Below are 26081 nucleotides of genomic sequence, written 5' to 3'. Positions count from 1 at the left end.
TCACTTCTGGATCCACAGTGCCTGGAACCGCGCTTGGCAAAGGATAGGCACTCAACAAATATCATTGAATGAATGACTGAATTAATTAATTAATGTAATTGCAAATTCTGCCAAAATGCAGACCATGAATGATAAATAAATAATCATAAATAAATAAATAATACATACATCTGTCCACTCTAGAGCCATAAATAAATAAATAAATAAATAAAATTTAAAAATAAAAAGCATTGCATAGGATTCCCACCTATGTTTCGTTCTAAGAGTTTCAAACATTAGTTCTTTTTAAAATAAATTTATTTATTTATTTATTTATTTTATTTTATTATTTATTTTTGGCTGCGTTGGGTCTTCGTTGCTGCGTGCGGGCTTTCTCTAGTTGTGGCGAGCGGGGGCTACTCTTCGTTGTGGTGCGCGGGCTTCTCATTGCAGTGGCTTCTCTTGTTGGGGAGCACGGGCTCTAGGCTCGCAGGCTTCAGTAGTTGCGGCACATGGGCCCAGTAGTTGTGGCTCTCGGGCTCTAGAGCATAGGCTTAGTAGTTCTGCCACATGGGCTCAGTTGCTCTGCAGCGTGTGGGATCTTCCCGGACCAGGGCTCAAACCCGTGCCCCCTGCATTGGCAGGCGGATTCTTAACCACTGCACCACCAGGGAAGTCCCATACATTAGTTCTTACATTTAGGTCTTTGATTCATTTTGAGCTAATTTTTATATGGTATGAGGTAGGTGTCAAATTCATTCTTTTGCATGTGGATATCCAGTTGTCCAGCACCATTTGTTGAAAAGACTGTTTTTTTCCCCATTGAATGGTCTTTGCACCTTTGTCAAAAATCAATTGACCAGGGGACTTCCCTGGTGGCAGAGTGGTTCAGAATCCACCTGCCAATGCAGGGGACATGGGTTCGATCCCTGGTCAGGGAATTAGATCCTGCATGCCACAACTAAGAGCTTACATGCCACAACTAAATAAAAAGATCCCGCATGCTGCAATGAAGATCCCTCGTGCCACAACTAAGACCTGGCGCAGCCAAATAAATAAATAAATATTTAAAAAAAGAATCAGGACCAGCCAAAAGAAGAGACATATAGGGTGATGTCTGGGAGGGTCCCAAATGAAAAGCTTCCATGTCTTCAGAATGTGTCACCCTCCTGGCACATTGCTATATAGAGGGTAGCTCACCTAAGCTTCAAGTGTCTAGTTTTTACTGGGGTTTCATTACATGGGCGTGAATGATTGAATCATGGACCTCATGACTGAGCTCAGTCTGCAGTCTTTCCCTCCCAGCAGATTGGGAGGTCAGATTGATATCATGGCTCAAAGCCCCAACCATCAAATCACATGGTTTGTCTTTTTGGTATGACCAGCCCAGATCTTGACCACCTCATTAGCATAAACTCAGGTGTGGCCTGAGGGTACTACCAGGAATAGCAAAGACACCCCTATACTCCAAGGATTTAGAGGCCCCTCCCAGTAACTGGGGACAGAGGCCATCCAGATTCTTTATTATACAACACTTACATTGATTTTTAATATGCTGAACCTTCCTTGCATTCCTGGGATAAATCCCACTTGGTCATGGTGTATAATCCTTTTAATATGCTGCGGTACTTAGTATTAATAAGTCATATATTTAAATGGTTCAAGATGCAAAAGCCGGGAATTCCCTGGCAGTCCAGTGGTTAAGGCTCCACATTTTCACTGCCAAGGGCCTGGGTTCAATCCCTGGTCAGGGAACTAAGATCCCACAAGCCTCATGGTGTGGGCAAAAAAAAAAAAAAAAAGATACAAAAGTCTTTTGTTTATCCCTTTCCCTGAAGGTAGTAAGTTTATTGTGTGTCTTTCTTATGTACAGTTTATGTATATACAATAGTCCTGGCTTATTTGCAGGGGATTTGTTCCAAGACCACCAGTGGATGCCTGAAACCTCAGATAGTACCGAAGTCTATATATACTATGTTTTTTCCTATACATACATACCTATGACAAAGTTTAATTTGTAAATTAGGCACAGTAAGACATTAAACCAATAGCTAGTGGGAAGCAGCCGCATAGCACAGGGAGATCAACTCAGTGCTTTGTGACCACCTAGAGGGGTGGGATAGGGAGGGTGGGAGGGAGGGAGACGCAAGAGGGAAGAGAGATGGGGATATATGTATATGTATAACGGATTCACTTTGTCATAAAGCAGAAACTAAAACACCATTGTAAAGCCATTATATTCCAATAAAGATGTTAAAAAATAAAAAAAATTTTAAAAACCAAAACAATAACTAATAATAAAATAGAACAATTATAGCAATATACTGTAATTAAAGTTATGTGAATGTGGTCTCGCTTTCTCTCTCTCTAAGAATATCTTATTGTACTGTACTTACCTTTCTTGTGATTTGAGATGATACAATGCCCATGTGATGAGATGAAGTCAGGTGAATGATATAAGCATTGTGACACAGCATTAGGCTATTGACCTAGTGACAATACATCAGAGGAGAATCATCTGCTCCAGGTGATCCTGGATCATCAAGTCATGACAACGTCGACGGTTGGATGTCAAGGGCAGACGATGTCGATGGTTGGGGATCCCGAGCAGGACAGAGCCGGATGGCACAGGATTTCAGAGTTCAGGATACTCAGAACGGTGCACAATTTAAAACTATGAGTTGTTTATTTCTATAATTTTTAAATACTTATTTATTTATTTATGTATTTTTTGGCTTCTTCATTGGGTCTTCATTGCTGTGCACGGGCTTTCTCTAGTTGCGGTGAGCGGGGACTACTCTTCGTTGCGGTGCACGGGCTTCTCACTGCGGTGGCTTCTCTTGTAGAGCACTGACTCTACATGCACGGGCTTCAGTAATTGTGGCATGCAGGCTCAGTAGTTGTGGCTCGAGGGCTCTAGAGCACAGGCTCAGTTGTTGTGGCGCACGGGCTCAGTTGCTCCGTGGCATGTGGGATCTTCCTGGACCAGGGCTCAAACCCGTGTCCCCTGCATTGGCAGGCGGAGTCTTAACCACTGCGCCACCAGGAAAGTCCCCTATTTCTGTAATTTTTCATTTAATATTTTCAAACCATAGTTGACTGTGGGTAGTGGGTAACTAAAACTGTGGAAACCGAAACCTCAGATAAGGGAGGACTGCTGTTCAAGCAAAATGCTTGTTGGACGAGCCAGCCTCCCGTCAGAAGCTGCTGCCAGATCTCTGTCCTCTGCTATTTCAGCTGAAAGACTTGTTGCGCCAGAAGTGCCCTGAAGAAATCAATTGTGTGCTGCACATCCTCAGTCTGGAGGACAAACGGGACTCCCGGAGCAGGTTCCTGAGTGGGGGAATGAGGCACAAGCTCTCCATTGGCATCGCCCTCATCGGCATCACCCTCATCGCAGGCTCCAAGGTAGGGGGCGGCAGGGCCTGGCTTCCTTAAAGACACAGGTCAGGGCCCCCACATGCAGTAGACAAACACGTTGGGTCAGCAGGGCCCAGAAGTATCACTTTATAGTTCCCACTTGGCCTGGGCTGGCTGCAGGCCCTTCAGCCATGGCCCAGGCACCTCAGCTCTGGACACCCTGGATGGGCAGTCTCGTGTGGGTGGTACTGCTGAATCTTCATTGACCTCCAGTCACATAGGGCCTGCAGTGCAGCCAGCCGGGGCCTGGGACGTGACTCTGCCGTCATCACAAGGTCATTCCTCTGCCCTTCAGGTGCTGATGCTGGATGAGCCAACCTCAGGCGTTGACGCCATCTCCAGGAGGGCCATCTGGGACCTTCCTCAGCAGCACAAAAGTGACCGCACCATCCTGCTGACCACCCACTTCATGGATGAGGCCAACCTGCTGGGGGACCGCATCGCCATCATGGCCAAGGGGGAGCTGCAGTGCTGCGGGTCATCTCTGTTCCTGAAGCAGAAATATGGTGAGCGGCCCCGGGCAGGCAGCCGAAACTCCATTCTGTGTGGGGTCAGCGTTGCTGGCCCAGTGTGCTGGAGAAAGTATCCATTGGTAACGTTCCTGAAGGGCCCCTGAGATCAGGCAGGGAGAGGTCTTCTCTAGACATCCTGTTCTGCTACCTGTGGGTAGAGACCCGAGGCCCCAGGCAGAGGGGCTTGTGAGAACGAAGAAGGAATGAAGCAGAAAAAATCTCTGAGACTTGGAGTTAGAAGGCCTGTGTTTGAGTTCCACTCTGGTAGTTTACTCCCTCTTCATCCTTTCTACCAAGTTAGTTCATCCTTTTTTGGCCTTAGTTTTCTGATCTATAAAACGGAGATTAAGATACCATGTTCCTCAAAGTGGGAGCTAGTGCATGCAAAAGTGCGAGTTGTTATTTCCACAACTGGGTGTGCTCCTCATCAGCATCCCACCACAAACATCCTCCCCTTGTTTTCCTGGACCCCCAGACCTCTGTGTTTCCCTCTTATGTCTCTGAATGCTCCTTTGCATCACTTCTACTTCTAAACATGGAAATGCCTTGGTTGCTTTACTTTTCTTCCTCTGCCCACTGACTTAGTGATCTCATCCAGTGTCCTGACTTTAAATACTTACCTGGCTGAAAAACGTATGTATCTCTGGCTGGACCTCTCAACTGAACTCCAGATTTGTGTATTTAACTGCCTACTCCACACATCCACATAGACGGTGAACAGACCTGAAAGACTTGTCCAAAACCTGTGCAGAGCTGAGCTCCAGCTCTTTACTGCCAAACCATCTCCCCCACAGTAAAGGCAGCTCCATTCTTTTTTTTCTGTTTTTTTTTTTTTGCTATATGTGGGCCTCTCACTGTTGTGGCCTCTCCCATTGCGGAGCACAGGCTCTGGACACACAGGTTCAGCGGCCATGGCTCACGGGCATAGCTGCCCCGCGGCATGTGGGATCTTCCTGGACCGGGGCACGAACCCGTGTCCCCTGCATCGGCAAGAGGACTCTCAACCACTGCGCCACCAGGGAAGCCCGGCAGCTCCATTCTTCTAGGTGCTTGGCCAGAACCTTGGGGGCTCCCTGATCCTCTGTCTCTCATAGCCCATAACTGATCCACCTGCAAACGCTAGTGAACTTGCTTTCCTCCCACCTCTACCACTTGTTAGCGTCCTGGTCCAGGCTGCCGTCCCTCTACCTGCATTATTGCAGTTGCTTCTAACCCACCCCTGGCCTCTGCCCATTTGTCAGAATGAGTGTGTCACTCTTCTGCTCAGTCCACCAATGACTTCCTGTCCCACTGAAAGGAAAAGGCAGAGTCTTGGGAGTGGCCCAAAGGCCTTGCTTTGCCTGGTCCTATTACCCTGACCACATTTCCTAAAGTTCTTCAGCTGCTTTGGTCTGCTCCTGCCTCATGGCCCCCTTTCTTATCCAGCATACTGGGCCTGCTTCTTCCTCCGGGCCACATATTGTCATGGCTTCTCCTCTTCCTTAGGTCTTCAGTCCTTTTACAGATGTCACATTTTCAGTAAGGCCTTCCTTGTGACCCTGTTTAAAGTCACAATCCCCAATACTCTGTATCCCCTCCCCTGTTCATCTTTCGCCTTAGCACTTGTCACTAATATACTCTAAATTTTACTTATTTATCTTATTATCTGTCTCACATCCCTTTAATGAAAGCCCCTTGAGAGTAGGGATCTTTGACTATTTGGTCCACTGCTATGTGCTCAGTACCTAGAAGAGTGCTTGTCACATCATAAGAGCTCAGTGAATGTTTGTTGAATGAGTGCATTGCAAGCAGTGTAGTAACAAGTGTTACTAGTAATTTCTGAAAGAATGTTTAGAATACCATAAGGTATGTATCCTCAAAAACATAATTTAATTATGATAGAGGTATACTTGTTCTTAACCTTAATGTCCAAGGCCCCTACCTACTAAGTTTTCACTTCCCCACATTAGTTATCACTTAAAGAGAGTGTTGCCCTTAATACAACCCTCCTTTATTTTGCCTAGCATTGCTAAATGTGCTATTATCACCTCCCAACTATGGAGTAGAAGGTAAGACTCAAGAGTAGCATTATAGACCTTCAAAGGCAAGTTCACTGTGGTTTAAATTCAAGTCTGCAGGGCTCACCAGCTTCCCTGTCCTGTGGAGCTATCCTGTTCTAGGATATAGAATGCTAAATGTGACTGAAAAGGGTAAAACTGTTTCATGATCTTTTAAATGTTGTTTCAGGTGCAGGATATTATATGACTTTAGTGAAAAAACCTCACTGTAACATGGAGAAGATTTCTCATCTGATTTATCAACACACACCAAATGCAATTTTCCAGTCTAGCACTGGAGAAGAAATAACATTTATACTTCCTAAAGAGAGCGTGCACAAGTATGCCATACCTGAGACGTCTGGAGTAATTGTTTGCATGTACTGAGTGTACAGTTGTCTCTCCTATCCCTGTCCTCGCCAAGGGCACTGGAAGCTGTAATGGTCTGGATCCCTAGGCCTTTGGTATTTCCTAGAAAGACACCACACCCCAGCCAGAGTGCACTTGAAAATACAGGACTCTGATCATGTTTCCTTCTCCTTAAAAACCCTTGATGGTTCCCAGTAGCCTTCAGGTTAAAATCAAATTCTTTGAGATGGCTTTAGAGGGGCCCTTGATTGTGTGAACTCTAATTACATGCACCCAAGTAACTGAGCTCAGATGAAGATTTTACTTGATTTTCCTTTAAATTACAGTTGACCCTTGAACCACACAGGTTTGAACTGTGTGGGTCCACTTATACACAGATTTTTTTCAATAAATAGGTTACTATGGTACTACACTATCCCCATTTGGTTAAATCTGTGGATGTGGAACATTTGGATATGGAAGGCTGACTATAAAGTTATAAGTGGATTTCTGATGTGGGGTGGGAGCAGAAGTCAGCCCTGTAATTATCTTAGACCTCAAATTGGTTCCCAACACTTCCCTCTCTCCCTCTCCTCAGTCCTCATGTTGCTTTCAGAGAGGAATCTTACCTTATACTTCATTGAGAAAATAAACACCATCCAACAAGAACTCTATTTTATCCCTGTCACAAACCTACAAACTTGCTTGCTTCAACACCAGCTCAAGTACCCACCCACCTCACCTTCTCAAGAGTTCACTTGTTTGATAATTTCCTCTCTCATCTACATCACCAACTTCTCTCTCTTTGGGTCATTTCCATGAACATATTAGTGTGATCTGGAAAAACACTCTCTTGAGCCTACCTGTCTTTCCAGCCACCACTCCATGCCCTGCAACCCTGCACAATCAAAACTCTCTTAAAATGGGCTAAGCATGTTGCCTGCTTTATCTCATCACCCATGCATTACTTAGTCTACTTCACAGTGGCTTTCACACCCTTCCATCCAAACTGGAAAAATGCCTATTCAGATCTTCTGCCCATTTTAAAATCAGGTTGTTTTTTCTTTGATATTGAGTTGAATGAGCTGTTTATATATTTTGGATATTAACCCCTTATCAGTCATATACTATTTGCAAATATTTTTTCCCATTCAGTAGTTTATCTTTTTGTTTGTCAATAGTTTCCTTTGCTGTGCAAAAGCTTTTAAGTTTAATTAGGTCCCATTTGTTTATTTTTGCTTTTGTTTCCTTTGCCTTAGGAGACAGATCCAAAAATATATTGTTACGATTTATGTCAAAAAGTGTCCTGCCTATGTTTTCTTCTAGGAGTTTTATGACTTCTGGTCTTACATTTAGATCATTAATCTATTTTGAGTTTACTTTTGTATATGATGTGAGAAAATGTTCTAATTTCACTCTTTTACATGTAGTTGTCCAGTTTTCCCAGCACAACTTAATTAAGAGACTGTGTTTTCCCCATTGCCTATTCTTGCCTCCTTTGTTGTAAATTAATTGACCATAGGTGCATAGGTTTATTTCTGGGTTCTGTATTCTGTTTCATTGGTTTATTTGTCTGTTTTTGTGCCAGTACCATATTGTTTTGATTACTGTAGCTTTGCATGATACCTCCAGCTCTAGACTTCTTTCTAAAGATTGCTTTGGCTATTTGGGGCCTTTTGTGTTTCCATACAAATTTTAGACTTATTTGTTCTAGTTCTGTCAAAAATGTCATTGGTATTTTGATAGAGATTGCATTGAATCTGTAGATTGCCTTGGGTAGTATGGTCATTTTAATAATAATAATTCTTCCAATCCATGAACACAGTATATCCACCACTTTGTGTTGTCTTGAATTCCTTTCATCAGTGTCTCATAGTTTTCCAAGTACAGGTCTTTTATCTCCCTAGGTAGGTTTATTCTTAGGTATTGTGTTCTTTTTTATGTGACAGTAAACGGGATTGTTTCCTTCATTTCTCTTTCTGATAATTTGTTGTAAGTGTATAGAAACACAGTAGATTTCTGTCTATTAATTTTGTATCCTGCAACTTTTACCAAATTCATTGATGAGTAGTTTTTTTTGTGGCATCTTGAGGATTTTCTATGTATAGTCATTTTCACAGTATTGATTCTGCCTATCCAAGAACATGGTATATTTTTCCATCTGTTTGTGTCACCTTCGAATTCTTTCATCAGCATCTTATAGTTTTCTTAGTACAGGTCTTTTGACTCCTTAGGTAGGTTTATCCCCAAGTATTTTATTCTTTTGATGTGATGGTAAATGGGATTGTTTCTTTAATTTCTCTTTCAGATCTTTCGTTGTTAGTGTATAGAAATGCAACAGATTTCTGTGTATTAATTTTGTATCCTGCAACTTTACCAAATTCATTGATGAACTCTAGTAGTTTTCTGGTAGCATCTTTCGAATTTTTATGTACAGTATCATGTCATCTGCAAACAGTGACAGTTTTACTTCTTCCTTTCCAGTTTGGATTCCTTTTATTTCTTTTTCTTGTCTGATTGCTGTGGCCAGCACTTCTAATATTATGTTGAATGAAAGTGGTGAGAGTGGGCATCCTTGTCTTACTCCTGATCTGAGAGGAAGTGCTTTCAGCTTTTCACTGTCAAGTATGATGTCAGCTGTGGGCTTATCATATATGGCCCTATTATGTTGATGAATGGTCCCTCTATATCCACGCTGTGGAGAGTTTTTATCATAAATGGATGTTGAATTTTGTCCAAAAGCTTTTTCTGCATCTATTGAGATGATCATATGGTTTTATTCTCTAGTTTGTTAATGTGGTGCATCACATTGATTGATTTGCCGATATTGAACCAACCTTGCATCCCTGGGATAAATCCCACTTGATCATGGTGTATGAACCTTTTAATGTGTTGTTGAATTCAGTTTGCTAATATTTTGTTGAGGATTTTTGCATCTATGTTCATTAGTGATATTGGCCTATAATTTTCTTTTTTTGTGCTGTATCTTTGTCTGGTTTTGGTATCAGGGCCTTGTAGATAGAGTTTGGAAGCATTACTTCCTCTGCAATTTTTTGGAATAGTTTGAGAAGGATTTTTCTTCTCTAAATGTTTGGTAGAATTCACCTGTGAAGACATCTGGTCCTGGACTTTTGTTTGTTGGGAGGTTTGTTTTGTTTTGTTTTGTTTTTTATTGATTCAATTTCATTACTGGTAATTGGTCTGTTCATATTTTCTATTTCTTCCTGTTTCAGTCTTGGGAGATTGTACATTTCTGTGAATTTGTCCATTTCTTCTAGGTTGTCCATGTTATTGGTGTATAACTGTTCATAGTAATGTCTTATATTCCTTTGTGTTTCTGTGGTGTCCATTGTAACTTCTCCTTTTTCATTTCTGATTTTATTGATTTGGGCCCTCTCTCTTATTTTCTTGATGAGTCTGGCTAAAGGCTTATCAATTTTTTTATCTTTTCAAAGAAACTGTTCTTAGTTTTATTGATTATTTTCTATTTTTTGTCTTTATTTCATTTATTTCTGCTCTAATATTTATGATTTATTTTCTTCTACTAACTTTGGGTTTGTTTATTTTTCTTCTTCTGGTTCCTTTAGGTGTAAGTTTAGATTGTTTATTTGAGATTTTTCTTGTTTCCTGAGGTAGGCTTGTATCACTATAAACTTCCCTCTAGAACTGCCTTTGCTGTATCATGTACATTTTGGATTATTGTGTTTTCATTTTCATTTGTCTCCAGGTATTTTTTAATTTCTTCTTTGATTTCTTCAGTGACTCATTCGTTGTTTAGTAGCATATTGTTTAGCCTCCAGGTGTTTGTGGTTTTTGCAGTTTTTTTCGTGTAGTTGATTTCTAGTCTCATAGTGTTTTGGTCAGAAAAGATGCTTGATATGATTTCAGTTTTCTTAAACTTACCGAGACTTGTTTTTTGGCCTGGCATTTGATCTATCCTGGAGAATATTCCATGTGAACTTGAAAAGAATGTGTACTCTGCTTCTTTTGGATGGAATGTTCCATATATATATATATATATATATATATATATATATATATATATATATATATGTATGTATATATATATATACACACACAGAGAAAGAGAGTCCATCTGGTGTAATGTGTCATTTAAGCCCAGAGTTTCCTTATTGATTTTCTGTCTGGATGGTCTGTTCATTGATGTAAGTGGGGAGTTAAAGTCCCCTAGTATTATTGTGTTACTATCAATGTCTCCCTTTATGTCTGTCAATATTTGCTTTATGTATTTAGGTGATCCTATATTGGGTGCATATATATTTACAATTGTTATATCTTCTTCTTGGATTGATCCCTTCATCATTATATAATGTACTTCTTTGTCTCTTGTTACTGTCTTCATTTTAAAGTCTATTTTGTCTGATATAAGTATTGCTACCCTGGCTTTCTTTTTATTTCCATTAGCATGGAATACCTTTTTCCATCCCCTCATTTTTAGTCTGTGTGTGTATTTAGATCTGAAGTCTCTAGTAGGCAATGTATAAATGGGTCTTGTTTTTGTATCCATTCAGCCACTCTGTCTTTTGATGGGAGTATTTAGACCATTTACATTGAAAGTAATTATTGATAGCTTTGTACTTATTGCCATTTGTTAATTGTTTGGGGGTTGTTTTGTAGTTCTTTTTTGTTTCTTTCTTCTTCTTTTGCTCTCTTTCCTTGTGATTTGATGACTATCTTTATTGTTCTATTTGGATTCCTTTCCCTTTTTTGTGAGTATATCTATTACAGATTTTAGGTTTGTGGTTACCATGAGGTTAATATATAGCAAACTATATCTATATATCTATATCTATAATTTCAAGTTGCTGATCTCTTAAGTTGGAACATATTTTAACAACCCTGCATTTTTACTTCCCCCCACCAATGTTTACTGTTTTTGACATCATATTTTACATCTTTTTGTTTTGTATATCCCTTAACTACTTATTGTGGATATAGATGATTATACTACTTTTGTCTTTTAACCTTCCTAATAGCATTATAAGTGGTTGACTTAGTACCTTTACTGTATATTTGCCTTTACTAATGAGATTTTTCCTTTCATAATTTTCACATTTCTACTTGTGACCTTTTCTTTTTGCTTAGAGAAGTCCCTTTAACATTTCTTGTAAAGCTAGTTTTGTGGTGCTGAACTCTTTTAGCTTTTATTGTCTGTAACACTTTTGATCTCCCCGTTAAATCTGAATGACAGCCTTTCTGGGTAGAGTATTATTGGTTGTAGGTTTTTCCCTTTCATCATTTTAAAAATATTGTGCCACTCCCTTCTAGCCTGCAAAGGTTCTGCTGAAAGTCACCTGATAGCCTTATGGGAGTCCCCTTTTACATAACTTGTTGCTTTTCCCTTGCTGCTTTTAATATTTTCTCGTTGTCTTTAATTTTTGCCATATTAACTACAATGTGTTTTGGTGTGGTCTTCTTTGGGTTGGTCCTGTTTGGGACTCTCTTACTTCCTGAACCTGAATATCTGTTTCCCTTCCCAGGTTAGGGAAGTTTTCAGCTATTATGTCTTCAAATATGTCCTCAGTCCCTTTATCTCTCTCTCTTTTCCTTCTGGGACCCCTGTAATGTGAATGTTAGTACACTTGATATTGTCTAAGAAGTCTCTTAAACTGTCCTCATTTTAAAAAATTCTTATTTCTATTTCAGCTTGAGTGATTTCCATTACTCTGTCTTCCAGTTAGCTGATCCATTTTTCTGTATTGTTTAATCTACTGTTGATTCCTTCTAGTGTATTTTTTACTTCAATTATTGTATTCTTCAGCTCTGTTTGGTTCTTCTTCATATTTTCTAACCCCTTGTTAAACTTTTCACTGTGTTCACCCATATTTCTCCTGAATTCTTTGAGCATCTTTAGGATAATTACCTTGAACTCTTTATCAGTTAAGCGACTTCACTTAGTTCTGTTTCTGGGGTTTTATCTTGTTCCTTCATTTGAAAAATATTCTTCTGTCACCTCATTTTGCCTAATTCCAGCTGTTTTTATTTTTACGTTTTTGATAGATTGGTTACATTTCCTGATCTTGGAGAAGTGGCCTTAGGTAGGGGACATCACATCCTATGCATCCCAGCGGTGCATTCCTGTCTGGTCACCAGTGCTCTATGCTCTGCAGGTGTTTCCTATGTGAGCTATGTGTGCTCTTCTGTTGTGGCAGGCTGACTACTATGGGCAATCTAGTAGGTGTGGCTGACTTCCAGTCCAGTTGTTGCCAGGCTCCCACGGAAGTTATTTACCTTCTCAGCACTGTCCTCAGCGAGCTGTTGAGAGGATTCACAGAGTTAATAAATGGAAAAGGGCTTAGAATGGCCCCTGGCATTTAGTAAGCACTCCAAAAATAGTACTGTTATTTCTTCTTGCTCAAAATAAAAGAGATTAATTAATATTTACTTTGTATCTGCAATGTGCTAGATGTATGTTTGATTTATCCTTACAGAAAGTTTTTTTTTCTTTTTTTTTTTGCTGTATGCAGGCCTCTCACTGTTGCGGCCTCTCCCATTGTGGAGTACAGGCTCCGCACGCGCAGGCTCAATGGCCATGGCTCACGGGCCCAGCCGCTCTGCGGCATGTGGAATCCTCCCAGACCGGGGCACGAACCCGTGTCCCCTGCATCGGCAGGCGGACTCTCAACCACTGTGCCACCAGGGAAGCCCCTTACAGAAAGTTTTTGAAGTAAATGCTATTATGTTCATTGTTCAAGTTCAGAGGCATGAAGCAAGAGAGGGACCGAGTTGAGATTTGAACAAAAATATTCTAGACTCCATAGCCCATGCTTTTTCCTCTGTAGAAAGCCAATGGTGATAATGAGGGATTCACCTTCCACCTTTGAGGAATAAAACTGTTTTTCCATCCCAGGTTTGAATCTCTATTTACTGACTTGGAACTGAGGCAGGAAGAGCTGGGCATTGCCGGCTTTGGGGCCTCCGTCACCACTATGGAAGAAGTCGTCATTCGGTAAGCAAGTACAAAACTATAGACTCCAGGAATCTTAGGGTTGGAAGGGATCTTAAACATTGCCCTGTGCTTGAATCCTTTCTATAACATCCTCACTGAATGGTCTTCCAGCCTCTGACTAGTACTTCCAGTAATAGGGATATTGGTTAATGCAGAAAATATTGAATGTAATATCACCCAACAAACAAAATTTTAACATAAATTTCTAGGAATGAAAATAAAAAAAAATATTATACCAGTTGGGATACTTTTGATTGTAAGTAACAGATAACCCACACTCAGCTGGTTTATTAGGAAGGTTTATTATTTCATTTAAAAAGATTTCCCAAGTTAGGGCAGCTCTGAGATTGGCTGATTCATCCACCAAGCTATTTGAACGTAATGAAGCAGGGATGCTGGCTCAGTGCTAGGAAGGCTTTGAGGGGGCATTCCAGGTAAACTACCCAAGAGGCCACACTAGGCCATAAAGTGGCAAGAAGAACAGGTGAGTATTTTACCCAGTCTGGTAATATTTGTCTTCTAAATGGAATATGTAGGCTATTTACGAGTATTACTTATGATATATTAAAATTTATATCTATCATTTTATATTTTATACTAGTCCCGCTTAGTCTATATGGCTTATTCTCTCCCTTTTCTGGATTATTTTTTCTCACTCTATATTTTCCTCCCTACCCCACACTAACTGGAAACTATATATTCTTATTTTAGTGGTAAGCCTAGATATTGAGATACACATATGTAATTTATCAAAGTCTCAGGTGAATTAGTATCTTTCCTCTGCTTCTGGAAAATACTAAGACCTTGGAACACTTGAATTTTATTCATACACATTCCACCATCACCAACTTATATACTATTATTATATATTTTAATTCTCTTTTTTAACTCCACAAAACATTATTGTTGTTTGGGGAAGACAATGGTCATTTAAATTCATGTACATAGTTAGCTCTTTCTGTTTTCTCCTCGTGCTTCTCCAGTAACTTTCCTTCTGCCTGCAGTACATTCTGTACCACGTCCTTTACTGTTTTTATGCTGGTGCCAAACACTGTCAGTTATTTTGGTCTGGAAATGATTTTATTTCTCCCTGATTTTTGAAGGATATTTTCCTTGTCCATCCTTTTGCATTTATTCTAACTGTAGCCATATATTTTAGGTGTATTTCTTATAAACAGAATATAGCTGAAGTTTAAAAAAACATTAATTTGTCTATCTTTACTTTTTAAATAGAAGCTTTGGTCCTTTACAACTAAGAAAAATTCTAGTTCATTTGGTTTTGAATCTACCATGTTATTCAGTGTTTTCTATTTATCCCACCAATTCCATATTCTCTTATTTCCTTTCTGGTCTTTTGGATTGATTTAGTGGGGTTTTTTTTTTTTTTTTACTTTATATTTTCTCCTCTGTTAGTTTAGAATTTGTAAGTTATTTTTCTGTTCTCTTGGTGGTTATCCTAAGATTACAATGTGCATTTTTAACTTATTAAAGTTTACAATAAACTAGTACATTTATCACATTCCAGACAATGCAAGGTACATAGCACACTTAAATTCCATTTATTCTACTTACAGAGATATGTGCTATTTCGTTCAACTATTGCAATTCTGTGTATTTTTAAAAACCCATAATACATTATTGTTTTTTGTGCAATCGGTATTCATTTAAATTTAGCACATATTTATAATCTCGCTTATATGTGGAATCTAGAAAAATGATACAGATGAACTTATTTGCAAAGTAGAAATAGAGACACAGAAATAGAGAACAAACCTATGGATACCGGTGGAGGAGGGGGGGTGGGATGAATTGGGAGATTGGGACATATATATATACATATATACACTATTGATACTATGTATAAAATAGATAACTAATGAGAACCTACTGTATAGCACAGGGAACTCTACTCAATGCTCTGTGGTGACCTAAATGGGAAGGAAATCCAAAAAAGAAGGGATATATGTATATGTGTAGCTGATTCACTTTGCTGTACAGCAGAAACTAACACAGCATTGTAAAGCAGCTATACTCCAATAAAAATTAATTTAAAATAAATTTAGCACATATTTACCCTTTGCATTTTTCTTTAAACCTTCATTCACCCTTAAGCTTCCACCTAGAACTGTTTTCTTCCTGCCTAAACAATATCTATTTCCTTTAGCGCAGATTTTCTGGTGATAAAGTCTCAGAGTTTTTGTTTGCCTGAAAATATATTTTTGGCCTTCGTTTTTGAAGGAATTTTTCCTTGATATAGAATTTTACTTTAGCAGGGTTTTTTAAACACTTCTACAATGTAATTCTATTGTCTTCTTTTTAAAACAGATTTACTGAGGTATAATTTACATACTGTAACATTAATCATTAATTCATACCATGAAGTTTGATGGCTTTTAGTAAATTTACAGAGTTGTGTGACCGTAACCAAAATCCAATATTAGAACATTTTCATCACTCTGAAAAGATTTTTCATGTTCATTAGCAAACGTTCCTTGTTCCCAACTCTAGCCCAAGGCAACCACTAGTTTACTTTCTGTTTTTATATATTTACCTATTCTGGGCATTTCATAAGAATGGAATCATTTGGATTCATATGTAGAAAATCATATAATATGTATTTTATGTCTGGCTTCTTTCACTTAGAAGAATTTTTGGAGGTTCATTCATGTTGTGGTGTTTATAATAAATACTTGTTCTTTTTTATTTCTGAATAGTACTCTATCATATGGATAGATCACTTTTGCTTATCCATTCCATTCTATTGTCTTCTGGCTTCCATTATGTCCACTGATATGTCAGCTGCCAGTATTATTATTATACTTTTAATGCAATCTGTCCTTTACCTCTGGCTGCTTTTTTTTTTTTTTTTTTTTGGCGGTACACGGGCCTCTCACTGCTGCGGCCTCTCCCACTGTGGAGCACAGTCTCCGGACGTGCAGGCCCAGCAGCCATGGCCCACGGGCCCAGCCGCTCCGCGGCACGTGGGATCCTCCTGGACCGGGGCACAAACCCGCGTCCCCTGCATCGGCAGGCGGACTCTCGACCACTGCACCACCAGGGAAGCCCTCTGGCTGCTTTTAATATTGTTTTTTCTTTGTTTTAGGTTTTCAACATTTTTACAGTGATGTGCCTTTGTGTGGTTTTCTTTGTGTTCCTCTGCTTAGGATTTTTACCACTTTTCACAATGTGTTTCCTGATATTGGTCAGTTTTGGAAAATTCTCAACCAATCTCTCTTCTGATCTTTCCTATCTTTCCACTCCTCCTGGGACTACTACTTATGCATGATTTTTCCCTTTCAGGTGCTCATGTCTGTTATACTCTCTTTTTGGCTTGTATTCATTATCTATTGCTGCATAACAAATTACCCTAAAACTTAGCGGCCTTGAAACAACAAACATTTATTACCTCACAGTTTCTGTGGGTCAGGAGTCCAGGAGCTGGTAGATAGGTGGTTCTGGCTGAGGGTCTCCTGGGAGGTGGTTGTAGTCAAGCTGTTAGCCAGCGCTGCAGTCTCCACTTCCAAGTTCACTCCTGTTGTTGCTGGCTGACCTCAGTTCCTTGGTATCTATTGGCCTCAGTTCTTCACCATGTGGGCCTCTTCCCAGGTTGCTGGAGTGACCTTGTGATATGGCAACTGGCTTCCCCCACAGTGAGTGATCAGAGAAAGAGAGAAAACGTGACCAAGATGGAAGCTACATTCATTTTGTAACCTAATCTTGGAAGTGACATTTTTATCACTTTCGCTATATTCTGTTCATTAGAAGTTAGTCACTAGGTCCAGCTCACAATCAGAGGGAGGACATTAGCACAAGCAACAGAAGGAAAATAAACAGGTAGAACTACATCAAAATAAAAAAGCTCTGCACAGCAAACAAAATGATCAACAAAATTAAAAGACAACCTACTGAATGGGAGAAAGTATTCGCAGACACTTATATGATAAGGGGTTTGTATCCAAAATATATAAAGAATTCATACAACTCAATAGCAAAAAAGAAAAAACAATCCAATTTTTAAATGGGCAAAGGGCCTGGATAGACTTTTTTTCCAAAGAATATATTCAGATGGCCAACAGATACATGAAAAGGTGTTAGACATCACTAATCATTAGGGAAATGCAAATCAAAACCACTATGAGATAACACCTCACACCTGTTAGAATGGCAGAGCGACTGGAGATAACAAGCTTTGGCCAGGATGTGGAGAAAAGGGAACCCTTGTGTTCTGTTGGTCGGAATGTAAAATGGTGCAGCCACTATAAACACTGATATTGAAGGTTCCTCAAAAAATTAAAAATAGAGGGACTTTCCTGGTGGCGCAGTGGTTAAGAATCCACCTGCCAATGCAGGGGACACAGGGTTGAGCCCTGGTCCAGGAAGATCCCACATGCCACGGAGCAACTAAGCCTGCACGCCACAACTACTGAGCCTGTGCTCTAGAGCCGATGAGCCACAACTACTGAGCCCACATGCCACAACTACTGAAGCCCATGTGCCTAGAGCCCGTGCTCCACAACAAGAGAAGCCACCGCAATAAGAAGCCCATACGCTGCAATGAAGAGTAGTCCCTGCTCGCCACAACTAGAGAAAGCCTGAGCGCAGCAACGAAGACCCAATGCAGCCAAAAATAAATAAATTAATTTAAAAAAATAGAACTACCATATGATCCAACAATTCCACTTATGGGTATATATCTGAAGGAAATATACTCACTACCTCAAAGAGATATCTGCACCCCCATGTTCATTGCAGCATTATTTATAATGGCCAAGTTGTAGAAACAACCTAAGTGTCCATCAGCAGGGGAATGGATAAAGAAAATGTGATTGATAAACACACACACACACACACACACACACACACACACACACACACTATTTGGCCATAAAAAAAAAAAAAAAGGAATCCTGACACTTGCAACAACATGGATAGGCCTTGAGGGCATTATGCTCAGTGAAATAAGTCAGACACAGAAAGACAAACACTGTATGATCTTACTTATATGTGGAATCTTAAAAAAAAAAACACCTCATAGAAACACAGAACAGATTTGTGGTTGCCAGAGGTTGGAGGTAGGGGTGGGGGAATTGGGTGAAGGTGGTCAAAAGTTCTAACCCTCTAATCACTTGTTTTTTTTTCCCATGGCAACCAACCCCCATCCTTTGGTGCTTTCCAAAAGTCACCCATTAAGATAACAAAAGACACTTTTATGGCTCTCATCACTTAGAAATTTATAAGGATTTTAGGCGCTCTATTCCAGAACCAGGACAAAGATCAAATACATATTTCTTATTATCAATCACAATAATCACAAAAGGTAATAATAAAAGGTAATAATAAAAACTTCATTTCCTCATGATTTGGCTACATTTTACTATTATCAGTGCTCTTGAGGTTATTTTTACATCTACTTACATCTGTATGATGGAAATGTTATGTTGATAATTTGAAATCAATCATGGTGAGAGTATTTACAACATGGAAATTGATAAACACTATAAATTGGGGTTTAATTTATTGCTTTGATTGTCTAGATTAAAAAAGTAACGACTGAGAAAATGTTAATAGTGTGAATTAAGCTTAAAAGTATGTCATATCTGAAGCAATTTCATTAAGAATAGAATTTGAGGAAATACTCTTCCAGTATTAAAAAAATGTTACTCAATCGAACAAAAATGTTGCTCACCTCATGGATGAATGAGTGAAGTTCTGACATACATCTTTGTTGTTTCACTTTTATCTTAATCATTAATGTTACTTAAACCATCAACCAATGTTCTTGTCAGAACTACAGAGAACCACACACTACTGCCTCCCGCCCACAGCCACATAAGGGCACCACCCTGAGAGCTTACCCTCCTGCCCCAGTCCAGCCTTCAGACAACTGCAGCCTGACCAATAGCTTGACTACAGCCTCAGGAGAGACCTTGAGACAGAACCACCCAGCTGAGCCACTCCTAAATTCCTGACCCACAGGAACTGCGTGAGATCATAAACGCTTACTGTTGTTTTAAGATGCTAGGACCTCCCTGGTGGTCCAGTGGTTAAGACTCCATGCCCCCAGTGCAAGGGGAGTGGGTTCAATCTCTGGTCAGGGAACTAAGATTGCACAAGCTGTGTGGCAAGGCCAAAAGATTTTAAAATAAATAAATAAATAAATATGCTAAATTTTGGGATAATCTGTGTCACAGCAATAAATAACAATTAATTCACTGTCTTTTGCAGAACTGTACTAGAGGGAAAATGAGTCACCGGTTTACTGGATTATTTTGTTGTGACAAATTCCCAGCAGTAGAATAACTGGCCCAAAGACTATGAATAAAAATATGTTTCTTGACCTAACAGTTTGCTGCCAACAATGAATACATCTTTTTGCCTTGTTGTGTGTGTGTGGTGGGGGGGGTGGGGGGCAAACTTTTTCTTAAAGGGCCAGATAGTAAGTACTTCAGGCTATGTAGGTTTAGTGGCATAATCAAGGGTATTACGTAAGTCACTTAGATAACCATCTAAACATGTAACCATTTAAAAATGTAAAATCCTTTCTGAGCTGGATTTGGCCTACTGGCCATAGTTTACAAACCCCTGTCCTAGAGCGTCAGCAATGCTGCATTTTATAATTTATAGTTTTGCTCATAAAATAGATATTAGTGATATTTTTGTTTTAGTTTGTATGTGGTATCTTTTAAGGAAAATAATGAAATCTATTTATGCTAGTGTTGCCTCAGTTAATTCAGTTCCTATTTAGTGCCTATTTAAGAATTTTCTAGCCAGTATATACTTGCTAGCAGTATGGAATCTTGGTGCAGCTCTTTTTTCTCTCATTATTGTCCTAACTTATTTTTTTTATATCTTACACAACTTTCATTCTTTAAATCCAAACAAAATGAAATGTGTTGTGATTTTGAGAATTTTTATTTCTTTTTGTTTCTGGTTTGGTTTAGGGTTAGTAAGTTGGTAGATTCCAGTATAGATATACAAATCATCAAGCTTCCCTCCTTCCATTCTCACCCTCTGGTTAGCAGAGTTCCTGTTAATAGAATTAAATGTCTTCATTCAAGGATTTTCTCAATACAGTCCAGCCTACCAATCCAACCAAACACTGGGGTGAGCAAATATTTCAAATGTATGCAAGAAAGCAGATTTTTATTTCAGTCTTGGAATCATGATATTATTCTGTCAAGAAGTATATATCAACCTTTAATAGGGGCTTAAGAAAAAATGTGCAGATTTTAGGCCTAAAAGATTGGCTCTGCTGGGTTTCAGCAGTACCATGCTCTTTGCTCCACTTCAAAGTCAGAATGCTGGTGTTTTCTGACTAGGATCAACACAATGGAAGGGAGTATCAGAAAAGATCTAGAAAAAGTCGTGGCCATTCCTTTCACCAGGAAGAAGAAAGAATAAAAGCATTAAATCTACTGGCCAAAACCCATACTTAATCTTTCTTTTTAATTTTTCACTGTGAAACAGATCATGTATTGTACCACCTGGAATTTAAATTTTTAAAAATATATTCTTATGAAGTACATGGACATTCTTTTAATGCTTAAAAAAAGAATATTGATATGCATTTTATATAGTGGTCTTGATTTAGCTATCTATAAGGTATGTTGCAAAATAATGAGACTGGTTTTCGTGGGTTAGTGAAGAGATTAATCTCACTGTTTCATAGTCTTAAATCACCTATTCAAGGGGAAGCTACCATTCATGGAGCCTCCAAGTTGGAAAGGGTCTTGGGGGTCATCTAGGCCAGTGCCTGTCTTATACAAGAGGCTCTTCTCCAACCCCCAGGAAGGATCTATCCGGCCTCTACTTGGCCAGGCTTTGCTTTAGCAAACAGTTCTGGAACCTTCCCAGGAAGTATTTCTCAGAGCACCACCTCTGATGAGTTATTAGCAGTGCCTTTTAATGAATGTTTGAGGGGAAAGGAGCTTCCATCATGTCAAATGTGGGAAACTTGGGGGGTGCTTGGTAGAGACTTTCAGGGATTTTTTGGTATTTTGAGAACAAGGAACACTGGCACCTGAGGCTTGAAGGCCCCGCTGCCTGCCCCAGCTAGTGCAGCACTACAGACAAGTTGGGTGGGAGCATATGCAGTGCCCACCTCCACAGTCTGCTGCCTCTGGGCCCAGCACTGGATCTTGGGATCTCAGTGCACACGACTACACACTTTGACATTTACTGTCAACGCCACAGGGACATCTCTGTGCGTGTCCTGCATACTTACACAAGTATACCTGTAGGATACATTACTAGAAGTAAAATTTCTAGATTAAAGACTGTGTGAATATCAAATTAATTTTATTCATTCAGCTAATTTGTTTTCTAAAAAGAGTTATACCAAATTAAAATGCCAGCAATGGAATTTTCCTCATATCCTCATCAACTTAAAATTTTTGCCAATCTGGCAGGTAAAAAACAATTGTATCATGTTTATATTTGCTATCCGTTTAGGCTACTCTTCCAGACTCTTTCCAATCTGTGCCTTCTTTTTCTGCCATTAAATGTTAATCAAATAATTAAGTCAAAGAATTTTAATCTGAAGCAATTTTTAACATCATCAAAATGTTAGACACAATATGAGAGAATACAATTGGGCGTGAGCCACGTAACTGCCTGCCAGCTTCTACCTGTGACTATGTTAATGTTGTTTCCCCCTTTTTTTAAATTGTAGTTCAGCCTTCTCTGCCAACAGTTCTATGCCATGTTCTTGAAAAGGGCTACATATTCTTGGTGCAACTCGATGATGATGCTGTCAATACAGATCCTGGTACCTCTGGTGATCCTTATGGTCAGCCTCTCATTCCTCAACTTCAGTACAAGCATGGAAAATGTCCCATTGGAGTTGACCCTAAAAAACATATGGTCAAACTATTGTTCCATTCTTTATTTCTCTGAAATCCAGGCTGGGTCCTCAGCTTTCAGAACATTTTACAGATATACTCATGGCTGAAGAACAGATTCCTCTGCAGCTGCTAAGTAAGTACCAGGCCCAGGAAAACAGGGCAGGAAACAGGCCCATTGCTCCTTGTAGTGAAGCCATGTGCTTCCAGGCCACGTGATGCTCCCTGAAGTCAGAGTGAATAGCTAGAAGTCTCAGAAAAACATCTTTCAAAAATCAAACGACAGGAAAGGGAGAGTTCCTAGAAATGAGACCAAGTTGTGTCTTTCTAGGGACTAAAGCATGTCCAAAAATGAAACTGATAAATTTTCTGTTACATTTGAATGTATTAAGAAGAGATTTACACTCCCTCCCACAAAGGGAATTTGTGGATGACTTAGTGATAGATGTAGAGAAAACTAAGCAAATGAGAAAAGGAGAACGTTATTAACTTCAGAGGGGGAAAGTTGTACAAAAAAAGAAACATGTCATAATATACTGCTTGGTTCAGCTGTGAATAATTTTTACTTTGTCATAGTAACATCAAAACTGACTATTGATTGAACCGAATTTATGATACAACTCTAGGGGGAGGAGAGGGGAGGGGAAGGCCATAGGGGGCAGGGATAGTCATAAAAGAACAAAGTCCTTGCATCCAAGATAGGATGTCAATAGAGAGATGGACTATTTAGCAATCCAGAGAAACATGAACTAAAAGATTTCAAAGTGGTTGCCTCTGGTGAGCAGGTACCAGGGATGGTGATGGGTAGGCCATGGCACTGCCATTTCTCATTATAAGTTTTATATAATTATTTGATTTTAAAAATTATATTCATGTGATATTTTAATTTAAAATAAAAATTTTAAGCATTTTTTTTACTAAAGTAAAGAGACCAAATGCAGAAGATGATGTAGCAAAGTGGTTGGGATTACAGTGACCTACCTCTCCAAACCTTGGTTTCCTCTCCTGCAAAATGGAAAGAATAATAAACTTTGCCTCACATTGTCATCGGAGGATTCCATGAGAGAGTGCCTATCGTGAGCTTTGCACACTGTTAACACTGGCACTCAGTAACCTTCAGCCACTGGTACAATTATCATTACTGTGGGTATTTTGGGGTTTTTTTTCAATTATCATTATTGTTGTTGCTGTGATTGAAGGTCCCTTCCAGCACTAAAAATTCCAGAATTCTAAGTGGGTCATATATTTCGCCTGGCACTGTGTGCTGGAAGTCCAGTGATGAACAGTATTATTACCAGCCCTTGATGAGCTTCTAGCCCAGAGATCATATGGATAAGTGACAGTAGTTACAATACAAAGGAACCGTAAGTGATGATCTCAGAGACATGTCTCAGCCTTGGAGGGCCAGAGGATGCTCCAGAGTTAGGAGCCTAAGGTGTGAATAGGTACTGATCCACAGCAGGGGAATGTAACCCAAAGAACATTCCAAACCATGAGAAGAGCATTTGTAAGCATGGGGAACGGTGAGTCCTTAGGCATGGCTAGAACTTCAAGACAGGAAGCGGAGTCTGGATAACAGTTGGGCACTGTAGGTCGTGTGCAGGAGGTTAGCTTTATCCCGAGAGCAGGGGGGAGTCACTTGAAATTGTTGGGTAGGGTGTGTGTGATCAGACATGTCCTTTCACATGAGACTGGAGGGACTGGATAGGAGGCAAGGAGCTCTGTTAGAGCCACACAGTCCAGGCAAAGGTGGTGGGGCCTGGGCTGCGTCAAGGCCGTGGGGAGGAGGGGAGTAGACAGAGCTGAGATTTAAAAGATGACTAGACAAGACTTTTTTATACTGCTCCAGTCAATGAAAGGAAAACTTTCTTGATGCCCTGGGGTCATGGGGCTTGGACAGGAGGCAGCCCTGTGGGCAAAGGGGATCCCTGGAATTCAGAGCACGGCCATGTCAGGAGGAGCCCACTTTCGGATGTGGGCGGGGGTTAGTGATGAGATGGATACCCAGGAGGAGCAGCGCTTGGGGGAGGCCAAAGGCGAATCCTCTCTGCCTCACTGGACCTGGTGGGATGCTCTCGGATGGTCTGCTCTCTTCTACGTTCAGTAGAGCCATTCCTCCTGAAAAAGTTAGAGGAGGAGCCCGAGGTCTTTGATCAGAACTACCTAGTGGCAGCTTCCTTTGAAGACATGGGGAACCACACCATAGTGACAGCGCTGTTCAACAACCAGGCATACCATTCCACTGCCCTGGCACTGGCACTGGTGGACAATGTCCCCTTCAAGTTGCTTTCTGGTGCCAGGGCTTCAATAACGGTATTCAACCACCCTCAACCTCAGTCAAACAAGGAGACCTCGGAGAATATCTTGTACGAGTATGTACGACTTTCCTTCCCTCCTCAGTGCTTCTCCCTTTACCACCTACTTCTTCCTTTTTTTAATTTTGTTTTGTTTTAATCACAAATTGTTATTTTGGAGTATGGTTGCTGTGAGCAGTTCTACTTAAATGGCTACCTTTCTCCTTACATCCTGTCTTTTACAGGGGTCCTAAAGGACATTATCTTGTTATCAACTTACTTTTTGGAATGGCTTTCCTGTCTAGCTCTTTCTCCATCTTGACAGTCAAAGAGAGATGCATCAAGACCAAGCAGGTCCAGTTCATCAGTGGCGTTTATGTGACTACTTTCTGGCTCTCCGCTCTGCTGTGGGACCTCATCTCCTTCCTCATCCCCACTCTGCTGCTGCTGGTGAGCTGCATGGTGCTGAGGCCTTTCCCCTGCACATCACAGGGGGCTTGCCTTGGGGACCCTGTGAAGAACCAGAACCCTACCTGAAGTCCAGGCTGGCAGCTAAGCCCCTGATTGGCCACACAAGGTGTGAAAGCACCTTCATTGCTGACCCTCAGTAAAACATGATTTCAGTCCCAGTATCATAAGGAGCAGAGGGGCCAGCTCTAGGGTCTCTAATTTGTGGCTTCCCCACAACTGCTGCCTCAAGCTAGTAAATGACAGTGCCTTGGGGACAGTGCCCAGAAATAGCTCACCAGGGCACTGAGGGTTGCAAGTCTTTGGTGGTGACTGAGTTGTGCAGCTTGAGGTTCCCTGGTCATTTGTGCAGAATGGATCACGTCCTCCTTTGTTCTGCCTCTGAGCCCCTGATCTCACTGCACTGATTTCCAGGGGCAGAGCCAGCTGTCTCTGCACTGCCGGATGAGTAAGGGGAGTTGCCGATGTAGTACTGCTAACACCCTATTTACTTTATTTTTAAAATTAAGATTATCATATCCTTTCTCTAATGCTTAGGACTGACTCTTAGTGACTTTTCCAAATTCTACCCCGCTTTCCAAAGGTGGTGTTTTTGTACTATGATGAAGAAGCTTTTACACACCAGAAAACATCCCTGCTGTTGTCTTGATGCTAACGCTCTATGCCTCTATCATCCCCTTCATCTACCTGACCAGCTTCTGCTTTGACAATGCGGGTAGCGCCTGTGTTAAGCTCATCATCACGCTCACCTTTTTGAGCATCGACCCCCTTGTTCTCGTCTCAGTCACAAGTGAAAAAGGTGAGGACCGTTACGGCTACACATCACACATCTTTAACTTTCCCTCCAGCAGCCACAGAAGTTGTACCCATGAAAACGTGTGTCTGCCAGGGGCCTGTGTGAGGCTCTTCTCAGCAGCTGTCAATGGAAGAGCCCCAAACTGTCAACGTCCCAAACATGCATCTCCAGGAGGACAGTGACACACAGTGGTTATATTCATCAGCAGAGTATGCTCAGCAGCAAAGAGGGAATAGATGCTCACCACGTGCAGCAGTGCAAACAAACATCAAAACAGGGTGCTACGTGGAAGAGGCACACTCTGAGCCAGAAAAGCGTTTGGCTCAGAGCTGGGGGGAGGGGGTCCACCACATGGAGACCTTAGGGAACTTTCTGGAGTGTTGGAAACACTCTGTATCTTGATCCAGGTGTTGGTTAC

At 40.5% G+C, this 26081-nt stretch overlaps 1 protein-coding gene across 1 annotated transcript in view; it reads left to right on the top strand.

Annotated features, from left to right (window-relative positions):
- LOC309832710 (ATP-binding cassette sub-family A member 17-like) overlaps positions 1–26081 on the top strand; it is a gene marked incomplete at both ends in the record, with an annotated part of 91510 nt that overhangs the window by 46103 nt on the left and 19326 nt on the right. Inside the window, 11 exon segments of the mRNA XM_082670694.1 lie at positions 3217–3387; positions 3695–3905; positions 6138–6288; positions 13167–13265; positions 20207–20369; positions 21937–22116; positions 22118–22241; positions 24210–24477; positions 24645–24849; positions 25451–25487; positions 25490–25666. Coding sequence (XP_082526820.1) covers positions 3217–3387; positions 3695–3905; positions 6138–6288; positions 13167–13265; positions 20207–20369; positions 21937–22116; positions 22118–22241; positions 24210–24477; positions 24645–24849; positions 25451–25487; positions 25490–25666 — 1786 coding nt within the window.

Source organism: Grampus griseus (genome assembly GCF_964374135.1).
Source record: "Grampus griseus genome assembly, chromosome: 14".
Lineage (NCBI taxonomy): Eukaryota > Metazoa > Chordata > Mammalia > Artiodactyla > Delphinidae > Grampus > Grampus griseus.
Note: the sequence above shows the minus strand (reverse complement) of the source record. Positions and strands in the feature narration are given on the sequence as shown.